At 50.0% G+C, this 16,255-nt stretch overlaps 2 protein-coding genes across 2 annotated transcripts in view; both read left to right on the top strand.

The window, feature by feature from the left end:
• LOC111922151 (uncharacterized) overlaps window positions 1-16,255 on the top strand; it is a 181,524-nt gene that overhangs the window by 117,692 nt on the left and 47,577 nt on the right. The window lies entirely within an intron of this gene.
• On the top strand, window positions 3,499-10,174 carry LOC147648678 (maestro heat-like repeat-containing protein family member 7). The gene is made up of 16 exons (XM_086866515.1): window positions 3,499-4,460; window positions 4,651-4,792; window positions 5,105-5,169; window positions 5,287-5,493; window positions 5,768-5,916; window positions 6,167-6,314; window positions 6,523-6,713; window positions 6,796-6,933; window positions 7,218-7,332; window positions 7,505-7,642; window positions 7,875-8,051; window positions 8,185-8,340; window positions 8,500-8,601; window positions 8,919-9,021; window positions 9,299-9,355; window positions 9,683-10,174. The coding sequence occupies exons 2-16, from the start codon at window positions 4,675-4,677 to the stop codon at window positions 9,832-9,834; spliced, it is 2,016 nt and encodes a 671-aa protein (XP_086722641.1). The 5' UTR covers window positions 3,499-4,460; window positions 4,651-4,674; the 3' UTR covers window positions 9,835-10,174.

Below are 16,255 nucleotides of genomic sequence, written 5' to 3'. Positions count from 1 at the left end.
GTTGTTTCCATAATTCGATTTTACAGATTTTTCAATAAAATCCTTATTGATAAAATTTGTCTGAATTTCATTTATAACAGTTGCACCCTGAGCGTGGGTGCGTAGCTGCAGCAAGGAAGCAGTGCCGTGGGTGCGTGTGCCACGAGCAGGGCCTGCTCAGTGGGGCACACAGCTGCCCCAGGACAGTCTGTTCCGTGGGCAGCAGATCATGTGGTTGCAATTTCACTGCTCAGAGTTCCTGCCCTCACTTCTCTTGTGGTCCTTCCAGTGTCCTTGTGTGAGTGCACTGGTAACAACGTTTTGTGAAAAAGAGCCTCGGGCGGTGGCTTTGTCAGTGGAGTGACCAGGCTGGATGCAGGAAGCTCCAGGCTGGAGCACATTATGGCATTAGCTAGCAACCTGGACAAGTATTGGGCCTGAAGCATGGGAGGCCAAGCACCTTGGGGGGGTGTTGAAATATTGCAGAGAATTTATAGAAACTCCTCTCCGAGACCCTTTAAAGAGTGGCTGACTCCTGCTGGTCAGATGGCTGGTTGCCTATTATTTGCATACAAAATTGCTGTTCAAGAGAATGCAGAGCTTGACAAACAGGTGAAGAAGATGAAAAAATTGAGGAGCTACAAGCTGGTATGTTGTAACTTGACAAGTTACAATGTCAAGCATTTGTACCTGGTGTGGAACAGGTTGAGCAACTCAGGTCCCTATACCAATGTTGCTGCTTGGCCACCTGTGGCCAAAGGATGGACTACTTTAGGACAGGCATGCAATCTGCTTAAAGGAGAAGGAATGAAAATTAGTGTCCTGATGGGGTCTCTCGAGCTTTATAAGGGCCAACCCTTAAACCCCAGGATAGGAACATTATCCTAGAGGGATGCCCAAAGGGATGGAAAGCCTATGGTCATGGAACAGCATCCCTGCATCTGTGGGCTACCAGAATGGGGCAAGCACTGTCTCCCCCTGGGAAGTGCCCTGCTTTATGCCACACTGGAGTTGCAGATTTTAGGCACCTTGAATGCAGACGGTTTTACTAACTTCAAATTTATCAGCACAAGGAATAACCCTAGAGCTTGGTGGGTCAATGCCACAATACAGTGTGGGTGGATTTAGCACAGCCTGATTTTTGGTAATGGGGGAGGGCCACAGAAGCAGCTTCTGTGAGAAGACAGAGGAGAGAGAAGGCCCTTGCTTCCAAACTAAAGCAGCCTATCTTTAAAGGACTGTACCCCTGTCTCTCTTTGAAACAAGTTAGGAGGAAATGTCCTGAAAGGGGCGTCTCCTCTAAAGAAAGGTAGGTTTTGGCACTCTCTCCCCTCTTGGGCTCAGAGGTACAGAAAATGTGCCATTATCTGTAGCGCCTGCCTCTGAGACCTGAGAGAGAGAGCACTGAGTTTAACACAACACCATGGAGACAACTTTTAAAGTTAAGTAGAGAAACTGGGAATGTGAGTGTGTCAGTTAGAGTTTTCTTAAGTCACTGGGTGAGAAAGTTAAGAGTTTAAGGTTTAAGCTATTTTAGAAAAGAAGAGACAAGATAGAGGACTTAGGGCATTGTCCCTTTCTCCTTCTTCTTCCTTCACCTACTTCTTTTAAGGGTTTTTGGGTAATAATGAGTGATTGGATAGAAAAAGCCGCAGTGCAGCACACAGGTGTCAGGTCTTTGGGTCACTAAGAAAAAGAACTTACTTGGAATTTGATTATTCGACAAATAGACATAGAAAAGACCTTGAAGAGATTCTTTGTTCTCCATTTTGCACCTCTCTATCTTAGTGTATGTAGCTCCTTGTACTCTGTATGTATGTAATATAGATAAGGAAAGAATAAACAACCAAGTGTGAACATGAGAAAACAGCCTCTCTCTTGTCAATCTCAGTCCTGGGGAAAAGAACCCAACCCACCAGTGTCACCTCGACACCTACAGATCAAGGCCAACAGTGTCCCCTTGTTAGCGTTCAGGAACACACATAATCATGGATTGATTATATGCAGGTGCTTTATTGAAGTGCACAGGAACTAGGGGTATCAGCAACCCAAATCTAACTCCATCATCTTTGTCCAAAGTGCACATATTTATACAATTTCAGCTGAAGCAGTAATCACTATAACAACCTTATCAATATTGCTTCTTTAATAAATCTTCATTAACTTTATTGATATTGCCTCATGAGAGTTAGCTCATCCTTGCACGAACATGTCCGAATCTTATCTCTGGGTGGGTCTCTTGGAGACCCCAAGTACCAGCTCCCTTTACCGTAAACATTTCAGCTTGCTAGACCATCCCTAATACCAAGCATTCTTGTGGCCTACCTCTACATGATTTTAAGAAACATTTTCAGAAACATTTAAGCCCATAGTAACACCCTCAGGATACAGCAGTCCTGAGGGGTCTCCCCAGAGCTGCCTGATGCCACCCACTCCTTGTGGCACCAGTTGCTTTCCTGTGCAATGTTCTAGCTGCCCCAAGAGTAAAGAGGGAGCTGGAGAAAGAGCTTGCCAGGCTGCTCTCCATCCTTTCCCAGCAATCCTGCTTAAGGGGAGAAGTCCAAGCTGAGCTCAAAGGTGTAAATGGAAGAGCCGTGCACAGGAAGGGTCAGTGGGAAGGATGATCCAGGAACCAGTGGCCTGGCAGCCTGAGCTTGCTACCGCGGAAGGCCTTGGGGCAGATCCTGCTGAGTGCCATCCCATGGCATGTGTAGGGAACCAGGGAGTCTGCTGGAGGGTGGGAAAGCTCTGTGGAGGGATGGGAACATCTGGGGGTCCTGGTGGAGTGTTGAGGAGTTCTGTGAGGGTGTTTTGGGGGCGTTGGTGATGGTGGGTGTGTTGGGGAAGGAGTTGTCTGGAAGTGAGAGGTCTAGGCTGGAATTTGAGTCAGTTTGACAGCAGCATCCGTGGTTTGGCACAGCCTTGGTTATGGAGGACATAAGGAATATCTGTGACTTTTCCTGTTAGTGGTCCTGGTTCTCATGGAAAAAAGAAGAGGAGAGAGCTGAAATTTATTGGCCACCTAGATATCTGTACCAGGGGGAGGATTAGCCTTTTTGCAATCTACTCAATTGTCTGGACTACTTTTGTAATACTGAGTGGACTTTCATTCCTTGAGAGCTTTAGTCCTTCAGAGAATTAGGATATTATCATCCCTCCACAGAAAACCAAAGGTTTGCAAACCAAAGAATGGCCTTTTTTTAGCCTCTGTGTAGTGTTATATTTTGTAAAGTGACTCTCAATGGATGATGTTAAGGCAAAGGACTTGCTGCTTTGAGATGGGAAGCAAACTTGCAAATCTTTCACATTCTCCGGCCATTGCAATTAATTGGTGAAGTCTGCCACTTTTAGGAACTTCTTGAGTTGAGCAATGGGGAAGTAAAGCTCTCGTGAACTGAGGGTTCTTAAATGTCAGATCCTTCTGTGCCTTCCCAACAAAGATGTTTCTGAGCAGCAGGAAATGACTTCAATGGGAAAATAATTCCAACGTAATTAATCTGACCAAGACTAAGCGTTGCCAGCAGTAGCTCCAGGTGCTCGTGCCAACAGCCCCTGCAGGAAGGAGCCCAGCCCCCAATGCACGTGGCCCTTGGCTGCCCTCTGGCACAGAAACCCCCCAGGAGCACAGGTCTCTGGGGCAGGAGAAGGGCACCAGCACTGCCAGGGCTCGGCTGGGGTGGCAGGTCTGCCTCAGTGGGGACTCTGCCACACTTGCTGATTTCAGTGCTGCCAGGCCCCTGTGCAGATTCTGTGCAAGGCCCCGTGCCCTTCCTGCTGCGGCTGCCTCGGCAGCCCTGGGGGCTCCTCCTGCTGCCCTGAGCCTGCAGAGCAGGGCAGCGTTTGCTGATGGTTTGAGGTGTTCCTAAAGCTCCTGTCAGGCTGTCTTAGACACTTTGGGCAAGGGATTCCTTCCAACCTGGGCCACTTTGGGGGGGATGGGGGCGGAACCAGGGCAGGTGGCAGTGTGTGCAAGGGCCCTTTGTGACACAGCACAGCATGGTAACGGTGGAATGGAAAGGGACAGGGTGTCCAAGGGCCCTTTGTGACACGTGGTGACATAGGGGCTGGCGGTGACAGGGCCACGCCACAGTGCCCAGTGCACGCGACGGGACAGGACGCGGCAGAGCGGTGCTGTGAGGAGCCCCCGCACAGCGCACTCGATTGTGTCTGACCCGGAGCTTTTCCAAGCCTTCACTCGTGCAGGTGACCTCGTGGCAAGACTGCGGGCCTTGGTGGCCTGTGGCTTTCCCGAGGCTTTTCTTTTGCAGGTGCCTGCGAAGCCAGACTGCAGGACTTGGTGGTCTGTGGTCTTCCCAAGACTTTTCTTTTGCAGGTGCCTGCGGGGCAAGGCTGTGGGCCTTGCTGGCCCGTGGCCTTCCCAAGACTTTTCTTTTGCAGGTGCCTTCAAGGCCAGACTCCGGTACTTGGTGACCTGGAGCTTTTCTGAGGCATCTCCCATCCTTCTGACCTCTGTTCTCAAGGTGAGACTGTAGGACCTGGTGACCACAGTCATTTACGAGGAGTCTCCAGTCATTGTGCAGGAGCCCTTGAGACGAGACTGCAGGACTTTCTGTCCTGTAGCCTTCCTGAGGCTTCTCTCTCGCAGGTGCCTTCAAGGCACAACTGCACAGTCTGTTGACTCAGAGATATCCCAAGGCATCTCTCTTTAAGGTGCCTTCGAGGCCAGATTGTGTAATGGCGGGCAGATTCCTCCGGCTGTTCAAAGTGTTCCAACGGAACAGAAAGACAGACACTGGAGCTGCCCCAGCACAACAGCCTGAAGAGCCAGAGGAGTTCCGACCACTGCAGGATGGTGAGTGGCAGAGCTGGGCCACAGGGCTGATGGCTGCAGCCAGCTAGGCCACATCCATCCCATCCCATCCCATCCCATCCCATCCCATCCCATCCCATCCCATCCCATCCCATCCCATCCCATCCCATCCCATCCCATCCCATCCCGACATTCCTAAGGGCAGGACGGAATATGGGCTGGGTCTGACCCCTGGCAGTGGCCATGCTCCATTCCCTGAGCCACCCCAGGGCTGTCCCTGCTTGGGGAGTGCAGGGCTGGGCTGTGTTCTCCGGCCTCTCCCGCAGCCCCTCAGCTCTGGCTGCTCTTTTCCAGATGCAGCCATGGATGAGAGACAAGAGCAGAAACCCGCCCGTGGCCGCTTTCACAAAATGCTGAAGGTACCTGCAGCCATCCCCACCTGGACTGGGCCTGCTGGCACTGCTCAGTCCAGCTCTGCACATGGAGCACTCCTTGGAACATGCCTCTCTTCCCTGTCCTTTGTTCATTCTGCACAGAGGTTCCGCAAATTCCTGCGCATTCAGCATAGAAAGAGCAACATCACAGCAGCAACTGAGGGCACAGCTGAACCTGACTCTGGGCTGACTGAGCTCCAGGCAGAGCCTGATGTCAGCCCAGATTCAGCTGAGCCCTCAGAAATTCCAGATGATGACACCGGAGAGACTCAGGGCATCGCAAATGCCGACAGGACACCCACTCCCACTGTAAGCCAAGAGCTCATATGGGATTATTTCAAGGACCCTTGTGTCTCTTCTGACATTGTTGGCAAGAGAACTGCTTCTTCTGACCAGCGGGTAGCCAGCCTGGGGCCAGAACTGGAGGTCTCCCAGGATCCTGTGCCCCCTCATGCCACAACCACAGGGCCCCCTCAGCCTTTGAGGCCAGCAGAGCCTCACTGGAAGGGAAGCACTTCTTGGGGGAAGCTGGGGAACTTGCTGCCTTGGACAGCACTCCATGTCTTCCCCATGCCTCATCCAGGTGCCAGCTATTGTACGGAGCATTCACCAGAGTCTTGTGTCCCATGTCACTGTGGATATCAGGCAGAAAATTGACATAATAAGGCTGGCTGAAGAACACCCGGTCGATGTGGCGCTGACCCTCCTGCGCTGTGCCCCATCATGTGACAGGTATGGGGCCCACGTGCCTTGAGAGCTCAGGGCTCACCAGCCTTTAGGGCCCATCACCCTGCACAGCCTGTCCAATGGGCTCTGCCCAACAGGCAGAGAGGTCCAGGAGCCTCGGGCCCCTCTGTTTTCTGAGGCTGCTGCCAATGCTCCCTCCCTGCCCCTCAGGGGCTCTGTCACCTGGGACCCCACAGCTACACAGGGCATGGCTCTGTGACTGAGACACCCCTGACACAGAGCTCTGATCCCACAGAGCTGCTGCCATGATGTGGCAAACCATAGCCTCGTCGGGACCAGCAGTTGAGAAAGTGCTGCCTACACTGCTCTGTGTGATGGAGAACTGGCCCCTTTGCAGCACCTGCACCTCTGATGGGGACAACAAGGATGTTTTTCCCTTGAGTGTGAGTTTCTGGAGATGGCCTTTGATCACCTGGAGCTTGCTTCCCCAGGAGATCTACATCTTTTGCCTGCCTAAGGCGCTGGGCTGAAACCTGGGCTAGCAGCAGGCTCAGGGGGCACCGGGCCCACTGCTTCCCATGCGTCTCCCCTCGGGCCCTGCCCCATGGACACCTTGGCACTGAGCACTGTCTTGGTGTGCTTCTTTTGCAGGCAACTCTGGGGCTCAGGGTGATTGTCCAGATGCCACAGTGCCGCGAGGCAATGATGCTTTATTCTGCCCGCCTGTTTGTGGCTCTGCTGTTCCATGTTGTCATCACCACACAGCTGATGCCACCAATGGAAGCTGACAGCTTCTGGAAAGCATGCCAGGAGCAACACCGCCTTCCCAGCAACCCCAACAGGTGCCAGTCCTCCTGTCCTTCCCATGCCCTTATGGCTGACACCAGTGCACCCAGTGTGACCTGGGCTTTGCTCTGCACACAGGTTTGCAGTGCAGGTCATGAAGGCTCTGCTCTGCCGACTGCGGTGTGACAGTGTGGTCATGGAAATGGGACGCAAGCGTGGCTGGGACACGCTGCTCTGTGCTGACACCCAGCACTATGCCGTGGGTCTGCTGGCCAGGTGAGCCTCACTTCTCCCAGCTGCCTCTGAAACTTGTGCCCTGTGCTTGAGGTGTCTCACACAGTCCCTGTGGTCATGGCCAGAGGGCCTCGTCACTGAGGGATGGCTAAGCAGGCTGGAAAAGGCTGAGAGGAGGGTGCCCAAAAAGAGTCACTTCCCAAAGCACCCATGATCCCTCCAGGGATGCTGGGGAAAGGACAGATCTCTGTGAGTCATTCCTGGGAGAGGTTTGTCCCGCCCCCCCCCCCACCATCAGGGTCTTGGTGCTTTTTTCCCCCCGACAGGGAGATGCGCCGTGGCTTGATGCCCTTCTGTTCCTGCATTGCACTCGACCTGGTCAAGTCACTCAGAAGGGAGGAGCCATGCTGTGATCTGTCCTTCCTGGCATTCCTTGTGGAGGTGAGCCCGATGGCCAGCACTACCTCGCTGAGCTGCCTGCCAGCCCTGTCCCCTTGCATAGCCGCAGCTGCCTGGGACGGTGCCCGCGCTCTGTGCTGCTGCCTGGGCCCAGCCCTGTGCAGTTCCAGGCTCCTGCCGGCAGGCTCCCCTGTCACTGCCCTGTGCCTTTCAGGTCCTCGAGTGCTTAGATTTGACTAAACATGGTGACAGTGTCCTTGAGATCGCGTCAAAGCACCTGCAGAGCGAGTGCAGGCAGAGGCGTCGCCTGGCGCTCAGAGGCCTCGTGGTGCTCAGCAAGGAACCCTCAATGGTGAGAACGGGGCAGCGGCTGAAGCTGTGCTGGGCAAAGCAGCCCCTTGGGCTGGCTGTGATTCAGGAGCTGAGGCAGCTGTTCCCAGCTCTCCTGCCTCACCTGCCTGAGTGCTTTGGGACAGGCCTTTGGCCTCTGGGCCCAGCAGCAGCAGGGTGGGGTTGCAGTGCCAGGGTGGTCTTGGCGCTGCAGCCGTTCAGGGCTTCCCAGCACAGCCTTGTGTTCCACACAGGCCATAAGGATGTGCAGCCTGTCTCAACACCTTCAGCACCTGCTGGGTGATACAGATGGAGATGTGGTTGGCATGACCCTCCAGGTGTTCATCAATATTCTCAACAATAAAGACATCATGATATGCAGCACCACTGCCCCAAACCTGGCTCAGGCACTCCTGCTGCTCTTTGATCATGTAAGGCTCTGTGCCCCCAGCCACGGGCATTGGCTGCTGCCCAGAAACTTTGTGTCTTACAGATTTCTGGGCCTTTGTCCAGTTGAACCTGGAGGAATCGGTATTAAGGTCTTTTTCATTTCTTTTCCTCCAGGACCACAGCCATGTGCAGCTGCTCTCCCTTGAACTCTTCTTCAAGACAATGGACTTGGTAGTGGATGAGGGAAAGAAGCCTCTGGAGAAGATTTTGAACCAGAGCCTGCTTCCACTCTTCATCCACTGCCATGATGAGAACCAGCGTGTGGCAAAGGTGAGGTTTTGTGTGATGCCAGTGCATCCCTGGGAGGGGCATCGGCTTTCTCCTGTCCTGGAACCTCCCAGGTTGTGGCTTCCTCTGGGCCCTGTCACCCAGACAAGAGTGCTGTGCCCTGGGCTGCAGTGCCATCTCTGCATCTCTGCTGCTCTCCAGGCCTCTCGGGAAACACTGCTTCGTGTGGCCGAGTTCCTCAAGAGGAGGAATCTGAAGCAGCTGGTGAGGAAAGAGCAGCTGTGGAAGTTTGCTGGGTGTCTGGTAAGAACGGCCTGGAGAAGCCCAAATATAGAAAATCCCTGTCCCTGTGCTCAGTGTGTGGGGCTGGCAGCTGTGGCCCAGTGCTGCGCCCAGGGGAGCCAGCCTGTGCCCCACACGCCGCTCCCTTCCCTGGGCCACACGGGTTCCTCTCCAGGCTCCTGTGGCCCCGAGCCGGGTGCCGATGGAGCCCCAGCCCAGTGGGGCTGCGGGCCGGGCCTCAGGGCTGGGCGGGCACGGGAGGCCGGGGCTGGCCGCAGGCAGCGCCCGGCCGAGGGGCAGAGCCCGCACCAACCCTTCCCTCCTGCCGCTCTCTGCAGCTGGCACAGGACAGGAACCAAGCAGCCGAGCACCTGAGCCGGACACTGCCATATCTGGACAGCCCACAGGAGTCCCTGCGAGAGGCGGCTGTCAGCTTCATCGGTGAGCCACGAGCCCGGGCTGGCTCCCTGCTCTGCCGCAGCTCGGCCCCGGCCCCGGCTGCTGCCCCGGCAGCGGCACCCGGACCCGGCGCCCTGGAGCCCCGGCTGCCCTCGGGGCTGCTGCCGGCCTCTGGCAGCCGGGCCCTTGGGCTGAGTCAGGATGCGGCAAGGGCCCGGGCTGAGCCCTGCCGGGGCGGGAGGCCGTGTGGCCACAGGGCTGGCAGCGCCGCTGGCAGGGAGCTGTGCCGCTGGGGCCCTGACAGGCTCTGTGTTCCCAGGGACGGTCAGGAAGCACCTGAGGGGGCCGCAGGAAGAGCTGCAGGTCCTCATCGAGGGTGAGTGGGGGCTGGCACTGAGGGGCTGGCACTGGAGGGTCTGAAATGCCCAGGCAGGGAGCTGTAATCCGTGCCACGGCTTCAGAGGGCTTCTCTCCCTGCGTGCACATCTTGGTGGTGTGGGAATATCACAGAGAGATTTCAGGGACATGGGGCGGGGATTTGGATGAAGTGTGGATTCGTGACCAGGACCTTGCAGCTGATCTTGTTGGCCCCTTAACTCTTGTGGCCACGGCAAGAACAGGCTGGGATGGCCCTGGCAGGACTTTCTCCTAGGATTCCCACAGATCCAGTCTCTGATCGTGGCTCTGTTCCCTTCTCTTCCAGCACTTCAAGCTCTGAGAAGAGATGATGACCCTTCTCAGAGAAACAAAGTTCTCCAACAGATATTAACTGAACAAGCTTCAGAGGTACGCTCGTCTGATGGCTTAGGAATACAATCTTCATGGAAGACGCTATGGAAGATGAGACTATGCTAAGACCAGAAGAGACCAGCTGGAGCTCCAGGCACAGCTGACAACTGGCACAGCTGAGCCTGTGGGAAGCTCGTGCAGCTTCAGCCCTCTCCCTGCCTGTAGATAGCTCTGTCCCTGCAGCCCTCAGAAACTGCTCATCCCTTCTTTTTCCCTTCACTCTCCCTCCCTTTTGACAGCTCCCTCCATGTGGCACTTAGACACTCCCCATCCCTTCTTTTTCCCTCTACTTTCCCTCCCTTTTCACAGCTCCATCCCCTAGCCCTCAGACCATCCCCTTTTTTGCTCCTCAGCTCATCCCTTTGCTTTGCATCCCATCAATAAACAGTTTGGCTTTTTCACTAAACCTGCATCTGTGTGGAGTTGAAGGGTCACAAATCCAGAGCGCTGTGACACACAGGCCCCTCCTGCCGTTCTCTCCTGCACCGTGTTTTGTGCAGAGATGCAGAGGAAGGAGCGCAGATCGGGCTGGAAAGGTCCCTATGCTGAAGGTCCAGTTCCACAGCATTGTGGAGTTAAAGGTTTAACTGAGCACCTTGAAGGCCTTGGATTTTGGAAGACCCAAGCTGAGTGTGCCCTGAACCCGGCTGTGAGGGATTCTGTGGCAAGGATCCACAGAGAGCAAAGGAGCTTGGAATATCTGAGGCTTTCTAGAACAGCTTCCTGAAAGCACAACAATGCTCCATCCCTGCACAGGATCAGGAAGAGGGCAGAACTGTTAGAGCCAGCGGAGAGATGGGGACTTCAGATGGCTCTTCTTTAGAATGCTGTTTATTCTGTCGACTAGATTACAGCAGGGGGTCGTGGGTCAGCCTGCAGCTGCTGGCTACAGGCAAGCCCTGTGTCCTGAAGCCCACTTAGTTCTGGTGACAGTGCATTATGTCTCTTTCTTTCCCTGTGTGTATCATTGCATAACAACCAATCAGCATCATACACAATACCTCTACATGTACATATATCCTATCAAAACTGCTAAAATTACCATACTATGTTAGTGACTAACAAATCATTTGAGTTAGTAATTACATGGTAAACTCTGAAAGTTGTTTTGCAGTGGAAAATTCTTTTTGCTTTGGTAAAAAACTTCTTTCTGTCTGCCTATGGTTTTTCACTTGGGAGTTATAGAAAACATGCTTTGTTTGAAGACCACTTAAAGCTGTTGGACTTCAGCCATAAAACCTCCTTCTAACTGACTAAACCTTTGTTCTAAACCTTCCATCTCGACTAAACCTTTGTTCTCTCGGTGGTTTCGGCAATAAGTGGCCCTACAAATGTCTTTGTATATATCCATATGTATATATATGTATATATCTCTTTGTATATATGCTTGCCTTCATTTCTAGAGAACCTTCTGGTAAGCATTCATATCTGTGAAACTTTTCTGTTATATTCTCATCCTTCCTAACATTTCCCCTGGCCTGATGAACAACACAGATGCTAGAAATTGTCTGATTCATCATTTGTGCACACATTGAAGTATACATGTGTCACAATCTTCTCACACAGGCAGGTGTCGTGAGAGGTTCGTTTGATCTCAGAGTGCATAAAGGACACCAAGGGATTTCAGTTTAAATCACAACAGCAATAATGCATCTTTATTTTAGTGCCAGCATCATGGGTTATGCAATAGATGAGAAGGAGAGAAACAGAGAGAGAGAGAGAGGAATAAAGAGGCAAAGTAAAGAGAGGACACGGGGTGGGAGGTATAGCTACCAATGGACAAGATGGGGTCGCCAGTGTCTTCTTCTATGGGGAACTCTCTCTCCAAAAGCAACTTAGAAAAGTCACCTTTAGAGTCTCAAGTTCCAAGGTAAGGGCAGTTGGCCAAAAGGTGGGGAGATGTATAGGCTATTGTGGTGTGACCCGTTGCTCTGGGAAGCAGGTGTGAGGTACTGAACAGGCCCCGCTCCTCACAAGTCCCTGCTCAGCAGCAGGAACGAAGGCAGTGTTCCGTGGCAGCACAGCAAACACCTGCAAACAATCACTCTTGTGCTGTAGGTCGAGCACCCCTTCAAACAATGGCTTAGCAAGCATCCACCTCAACCAGGCCAGAACCCCTGCACAAAGGTCCCTGGGCTCCTCAGGGTCTCGGTCTCTGTTCTTGCCATGCTCGTGAGGCAAATGAGGAAAACTTCAGACCGTCTCTTACACCACACCGTGACTCACGATCAGCGTCAAGAGGGCTCCTTTGTAGTGTTGTTACGAAGTCTTCAGGTCTCCTCAAAGGTTGGTAGCGTACCCTGGAAAACAGAGACAGAAAATCAGACAGAAAAAGAAAAGTAGGAAAAAGATAAGGGCAAGAAAAAAGGAAAGACAAAAGCAAAGAATCAATTTTCAATTGAAATATCCATTCAACTTCTTATTACAAGGAATAAGCAATTTCAATTAATCAAATAAAACCCAAATAAACAAATTCAGGCAATTTCTTTATCATGAGGGCTGATTCCCTATTTTTACTTTTCCAAAATTTCAATTAAATCCTGCTGAAGCAACAATTGCTTTACCTGAGTGAGGTTCATCCCAATAGAGGTAGGCAAGAAATGGTTGATCAGTGTGTAAATGGACTGTAAAAGGTGGTAAGAAATAACTGGGACTACATAAGAAAAATCACCTCCTGCAATCTTAGTAAAATTACAAACACAAAAATTTGAATGATTTTTTTGTATTCACTACTAAGATTTCTAGAAGTATACTATCACAAGCAGTTCTCAAACATGCACATCCATGTCCTATATGCACAAGTAGTTTCAGAAGTCTCAGTAGGATGTATTTCAGAGTAGCAGATATTTTGTTCCGTGTCCAAACAAATATCTTGAGCTCTGGTTGCATTACTTTCACAGATAAACCCTTGTTGTTCCCGGACAATACAAGTTTCCAAATTAACAGTGAATTAAGTTATTAATTAAGTTTCCAAACCAACAGTTTGCCACTTCTCACCAATTTGACGGGCCCATTCCATAAGCTCAAAAGGATAGAGAGCAGCTCCATCATGATTCAGCCCTAAGGCAATGATAGGGAATATTGAATGCACTGAAGCATTACGTATTGTCAGTACAAAGGCTGTGGCTGTGTTTGTGCTGGGGTCACAGGTAAAATTTACTAGGTTCCACCAGGATTTGAATTCTTTTTCAAAATCAGTGGCATTGTCCCAAATTATTTGTTGGCTTTCAGTAGGAAAAGTGCCTTCTTTGCCTTCTCTTACCATTGAGGCAGTAACTGACTGCATCCACAACTGAGCCTGAATGCAGCTAAGAAGAGCCAAAGAGATGTTATTTTGTGTGGCACCGAGTGCATCAATTATCAATTTGTGATCATTTACATTTTCCTTTTCTCAATTTGGCAATATGTTTGATAGTAACCACTGTTGGGTTCCCAAAGCCGGTAAGGATGACTGCAGTGGTTGCTGTAATTTGGTTACATCCCCAGTTGTGGTAGTGTCGTGGTTTTAAAGCAGTAACTAAAAAATTACTTGAAAACTTACTTATTTCTTGCTATTAGATAGGGATTAGAACAAGAGCAAAACAGGCTTGAAACGTAAAAGGAATAAAGAAAGTTTATTAACACAACTACAAGAATAAGAAAACCAGAAAACCTCCAGAAAACCCTTTCCTCCCTCACTATTTAACCATTCCCTTGTTCACATGACAACATAGAGACAAAAGAACTTTGGTGTTTACAACAGTTCCAATTCTTGCTATAGTCTTTTCATCAGTCTTTGTAGAGAAACAGAAGTCTTCTTCTGCTAATTTATGGAGTTTCTCACAAGAAAACAATTTCTGTTTTAGCTTTCTATTTCTCTTATGCCATCTGCCTGGGAAAACCTGCCATCAGTTATCTCCTCCCATTTCACATCACTCTGAGGTGTGTTATGGGTTAAATGAGTCTCGGGATGTCATTTTTAAGGATGAGTTATTCAAAGGCAAAAGTTCTCTTCATTTGTCTCTGTGAGCCCCCATGGAATCAGAAGTTTTCTCTTTCCCTCTTAACGGCCCCAAATCTTCAACTATTACTTCTCCCCCTCTGTTCCAGCACTTCACTGTATCACAACTACTCCACTTTTTGCTCAAAATACACACTCTGAACACTCCATTCCTCTCAATATACTCTGTCATGAATTAAAGGAGTTTTTTTTCAGAACACTGTTGTTCATCTCTATAGTTTTAACAGAAAAATATTTCAGCTTATTAAAGCATCTCCTTATTCTCTCTTCGCCAGCTAAAACTTAATTATTTTCATCACTGTCTTTGATGGTTTTATGATGTCTTCTTCATGTTTATTATCCATCTCTCTCTCTTCCCCTCTCTCTGGAAAAAAAGGATTAATCTGCAAGTCTCATGCAGGTAGTAAAAGAGTTAAAATCTTGCTAAAGCTGCAGATGTTGATGGTGTCAGGTTTCAATTCAGTGGCAGAAACTGCAAACCAAGTCAGGCTGGCCGGCTCCGTTTCTCCCCCCACCCCGCCCTCTGCAGCCTTGTCCGGCCTGGAGGGGGGGAGGAGGCCGAGACAGAGCCCTGTGACCTCGTCAGAAGCCAGAAACCAAAGAGAGCAAGAAATTCCCGGCCTCACATCTTCAGGTGGTGTTCACAGGTTGATCTCACTTCTCAATAGTTAAAACCATTAAAACCAATAATTGGTCAGGAGAAAAAACTTCCATCAGCCTTCAGCAGCTTCAACTTCCCTAGGTCCTGAAGTTATCTTAAAGGTAAAGTCACCCCAGAACAGTTAGCCATTCATCAGCACTTATAAGTCAATACTATCCAAAATTTCCAATCCTTTTCCCACAACACCGGTTATGACTCTTGTCATTCATTTTTTACAAGAATTACACTTTTACAACCAAATTGTCGCCTCTCAGAGATGCTTGCAAAAAAGGTGAACAAGCTGGCTGAAATTCTGAGACATTGTTTTACATTAGCAATTTGACTTGGTTAAGAGACCACGCTGGATTAAACAATATTTGTTGTTGGCCCATTTTTCTGATTATATATGGCCCAATTTCAAAAATTCTCAGGCTCAGTATAACCGGTGGTTGGGTGGTGGTAGGTGTAGGTGTTACAACATTAACATCAAGTTCTCCCCAGTATTTGGTATTGTTTTTACCACACATGATTTGATGGGAAAATTGTATGTCAGTTAGCTTTAGCCAACAATTCAGATTTTGAATTTCACAAAACAGAACATGGCCATGAGGTCCCGTGCCATAACTGTATGAAGGTTCAATGAGGATTCAGCAATTAATTTTCAGGTTATTGTCACATCATCACCTTGCATTCCCATAAAGGGAGGGAAAACATTATGTTTGTCATCCATCACAGGGGGGGGCTTACACCATGGTATGTGATTACTGCACTCAGTGCCACAGCACTGATTTTGAGTCTATAAATTAGACCTTTCAGACCTGAATGATCTGTCATTTTGCCAATTACATGTTACAGAGGTTGATTTGGTTCAAGTGAAATGATACCAACAGTCAGTAGATTGGTTTTTCCAAAGCTTTGTAATTTCCACCTTGTTGGTACAGGGGTCCAGGGTATAGTAACTGATATTTTTCTGAATGACAACACAGTATGAGGGGGGATTGTTTGTTACATGACCACACTGCTGTGGCGCAGAGTTTCGCCATGATGTTGAGTGCAAATTACTTGTCACATCTGATTCTAGAAAATTTCCAGCGACTGCAATGGTGGAAGCTTTCTCATAAAGAGACTTTTCCACTTTTCTGCATCCTACCTTAATTTCTTCACCAATTGTTCCAGTTAACACCCTGGGCCAATCTTTTCAGTCCCAACCCCAGTCATTTTGACGGTATGTACCTCAAGAGTCGTGTAGTACTACGGTCACTAGGTTTGGCCGACGGCTTCTGGGGTAGGATCCTAGAACACATCAGGTGTACCTGATGGTAGCTTCAGACCACGGCCACTCAGATGAGTTTTGGCCATGGTGTTGTGGTAAGATGCAGACAAGTATCTTACCATAGTAAGTACTTCCTATTTAATACTAGTATTATCATGGTTTATCTGGTCTTCATGGCCCTCGGTGTTCTTCTGTGGAAAGTGAACACAACAGAGTCTGCTGCCAAAAGGCAGAAACTTAAAATGATGGAATTATCCAGCATGTGTTGATCTGATGCTTTTTTCCCAGAGTGTCGGAGGCCACCCATGCATATTTATTTGGGGAGGTTTTTAGTACTAGTGGTACTTGCCCTACAGTAGGAAGGTCCACCAGGGCAGGTTGTCCAGGGTAGTGTGCTGGATCCTTAGGGTCACTTGGTCCTCATAGAGTGGGAATTATGCCTGGGGCTTTTGGACAAAAGGCAGTGATTTTGGGGCACCTGTTTACTCCCATCTATCATTTACATTTTTTACAGCTTCCCTTAGCCAAGGAGCCCAGCTTCCCTCCTGTGGTTTAAGGAGCCGTTTCAGGAAAC

This window comes from Cyanistes caeruleus, chromosome 31 (assembly GCF_971803275.1).
Source record: "Cyanistes caeruleus chromosome 31, bCyaCae1.hap1.1, whole genome shotgun sequence".
In the NCBI taxonomy this organism is placed as follows: domain Eukaryota; kingdom Metazoa; phylum Chordata; class Aves; order Passeriformes; family Paridae; genus Cyanistes; species Cyanistes caeruleus.
This window is presented reverse-complemented; position numbering and strand designations above follow the sequence as displayed.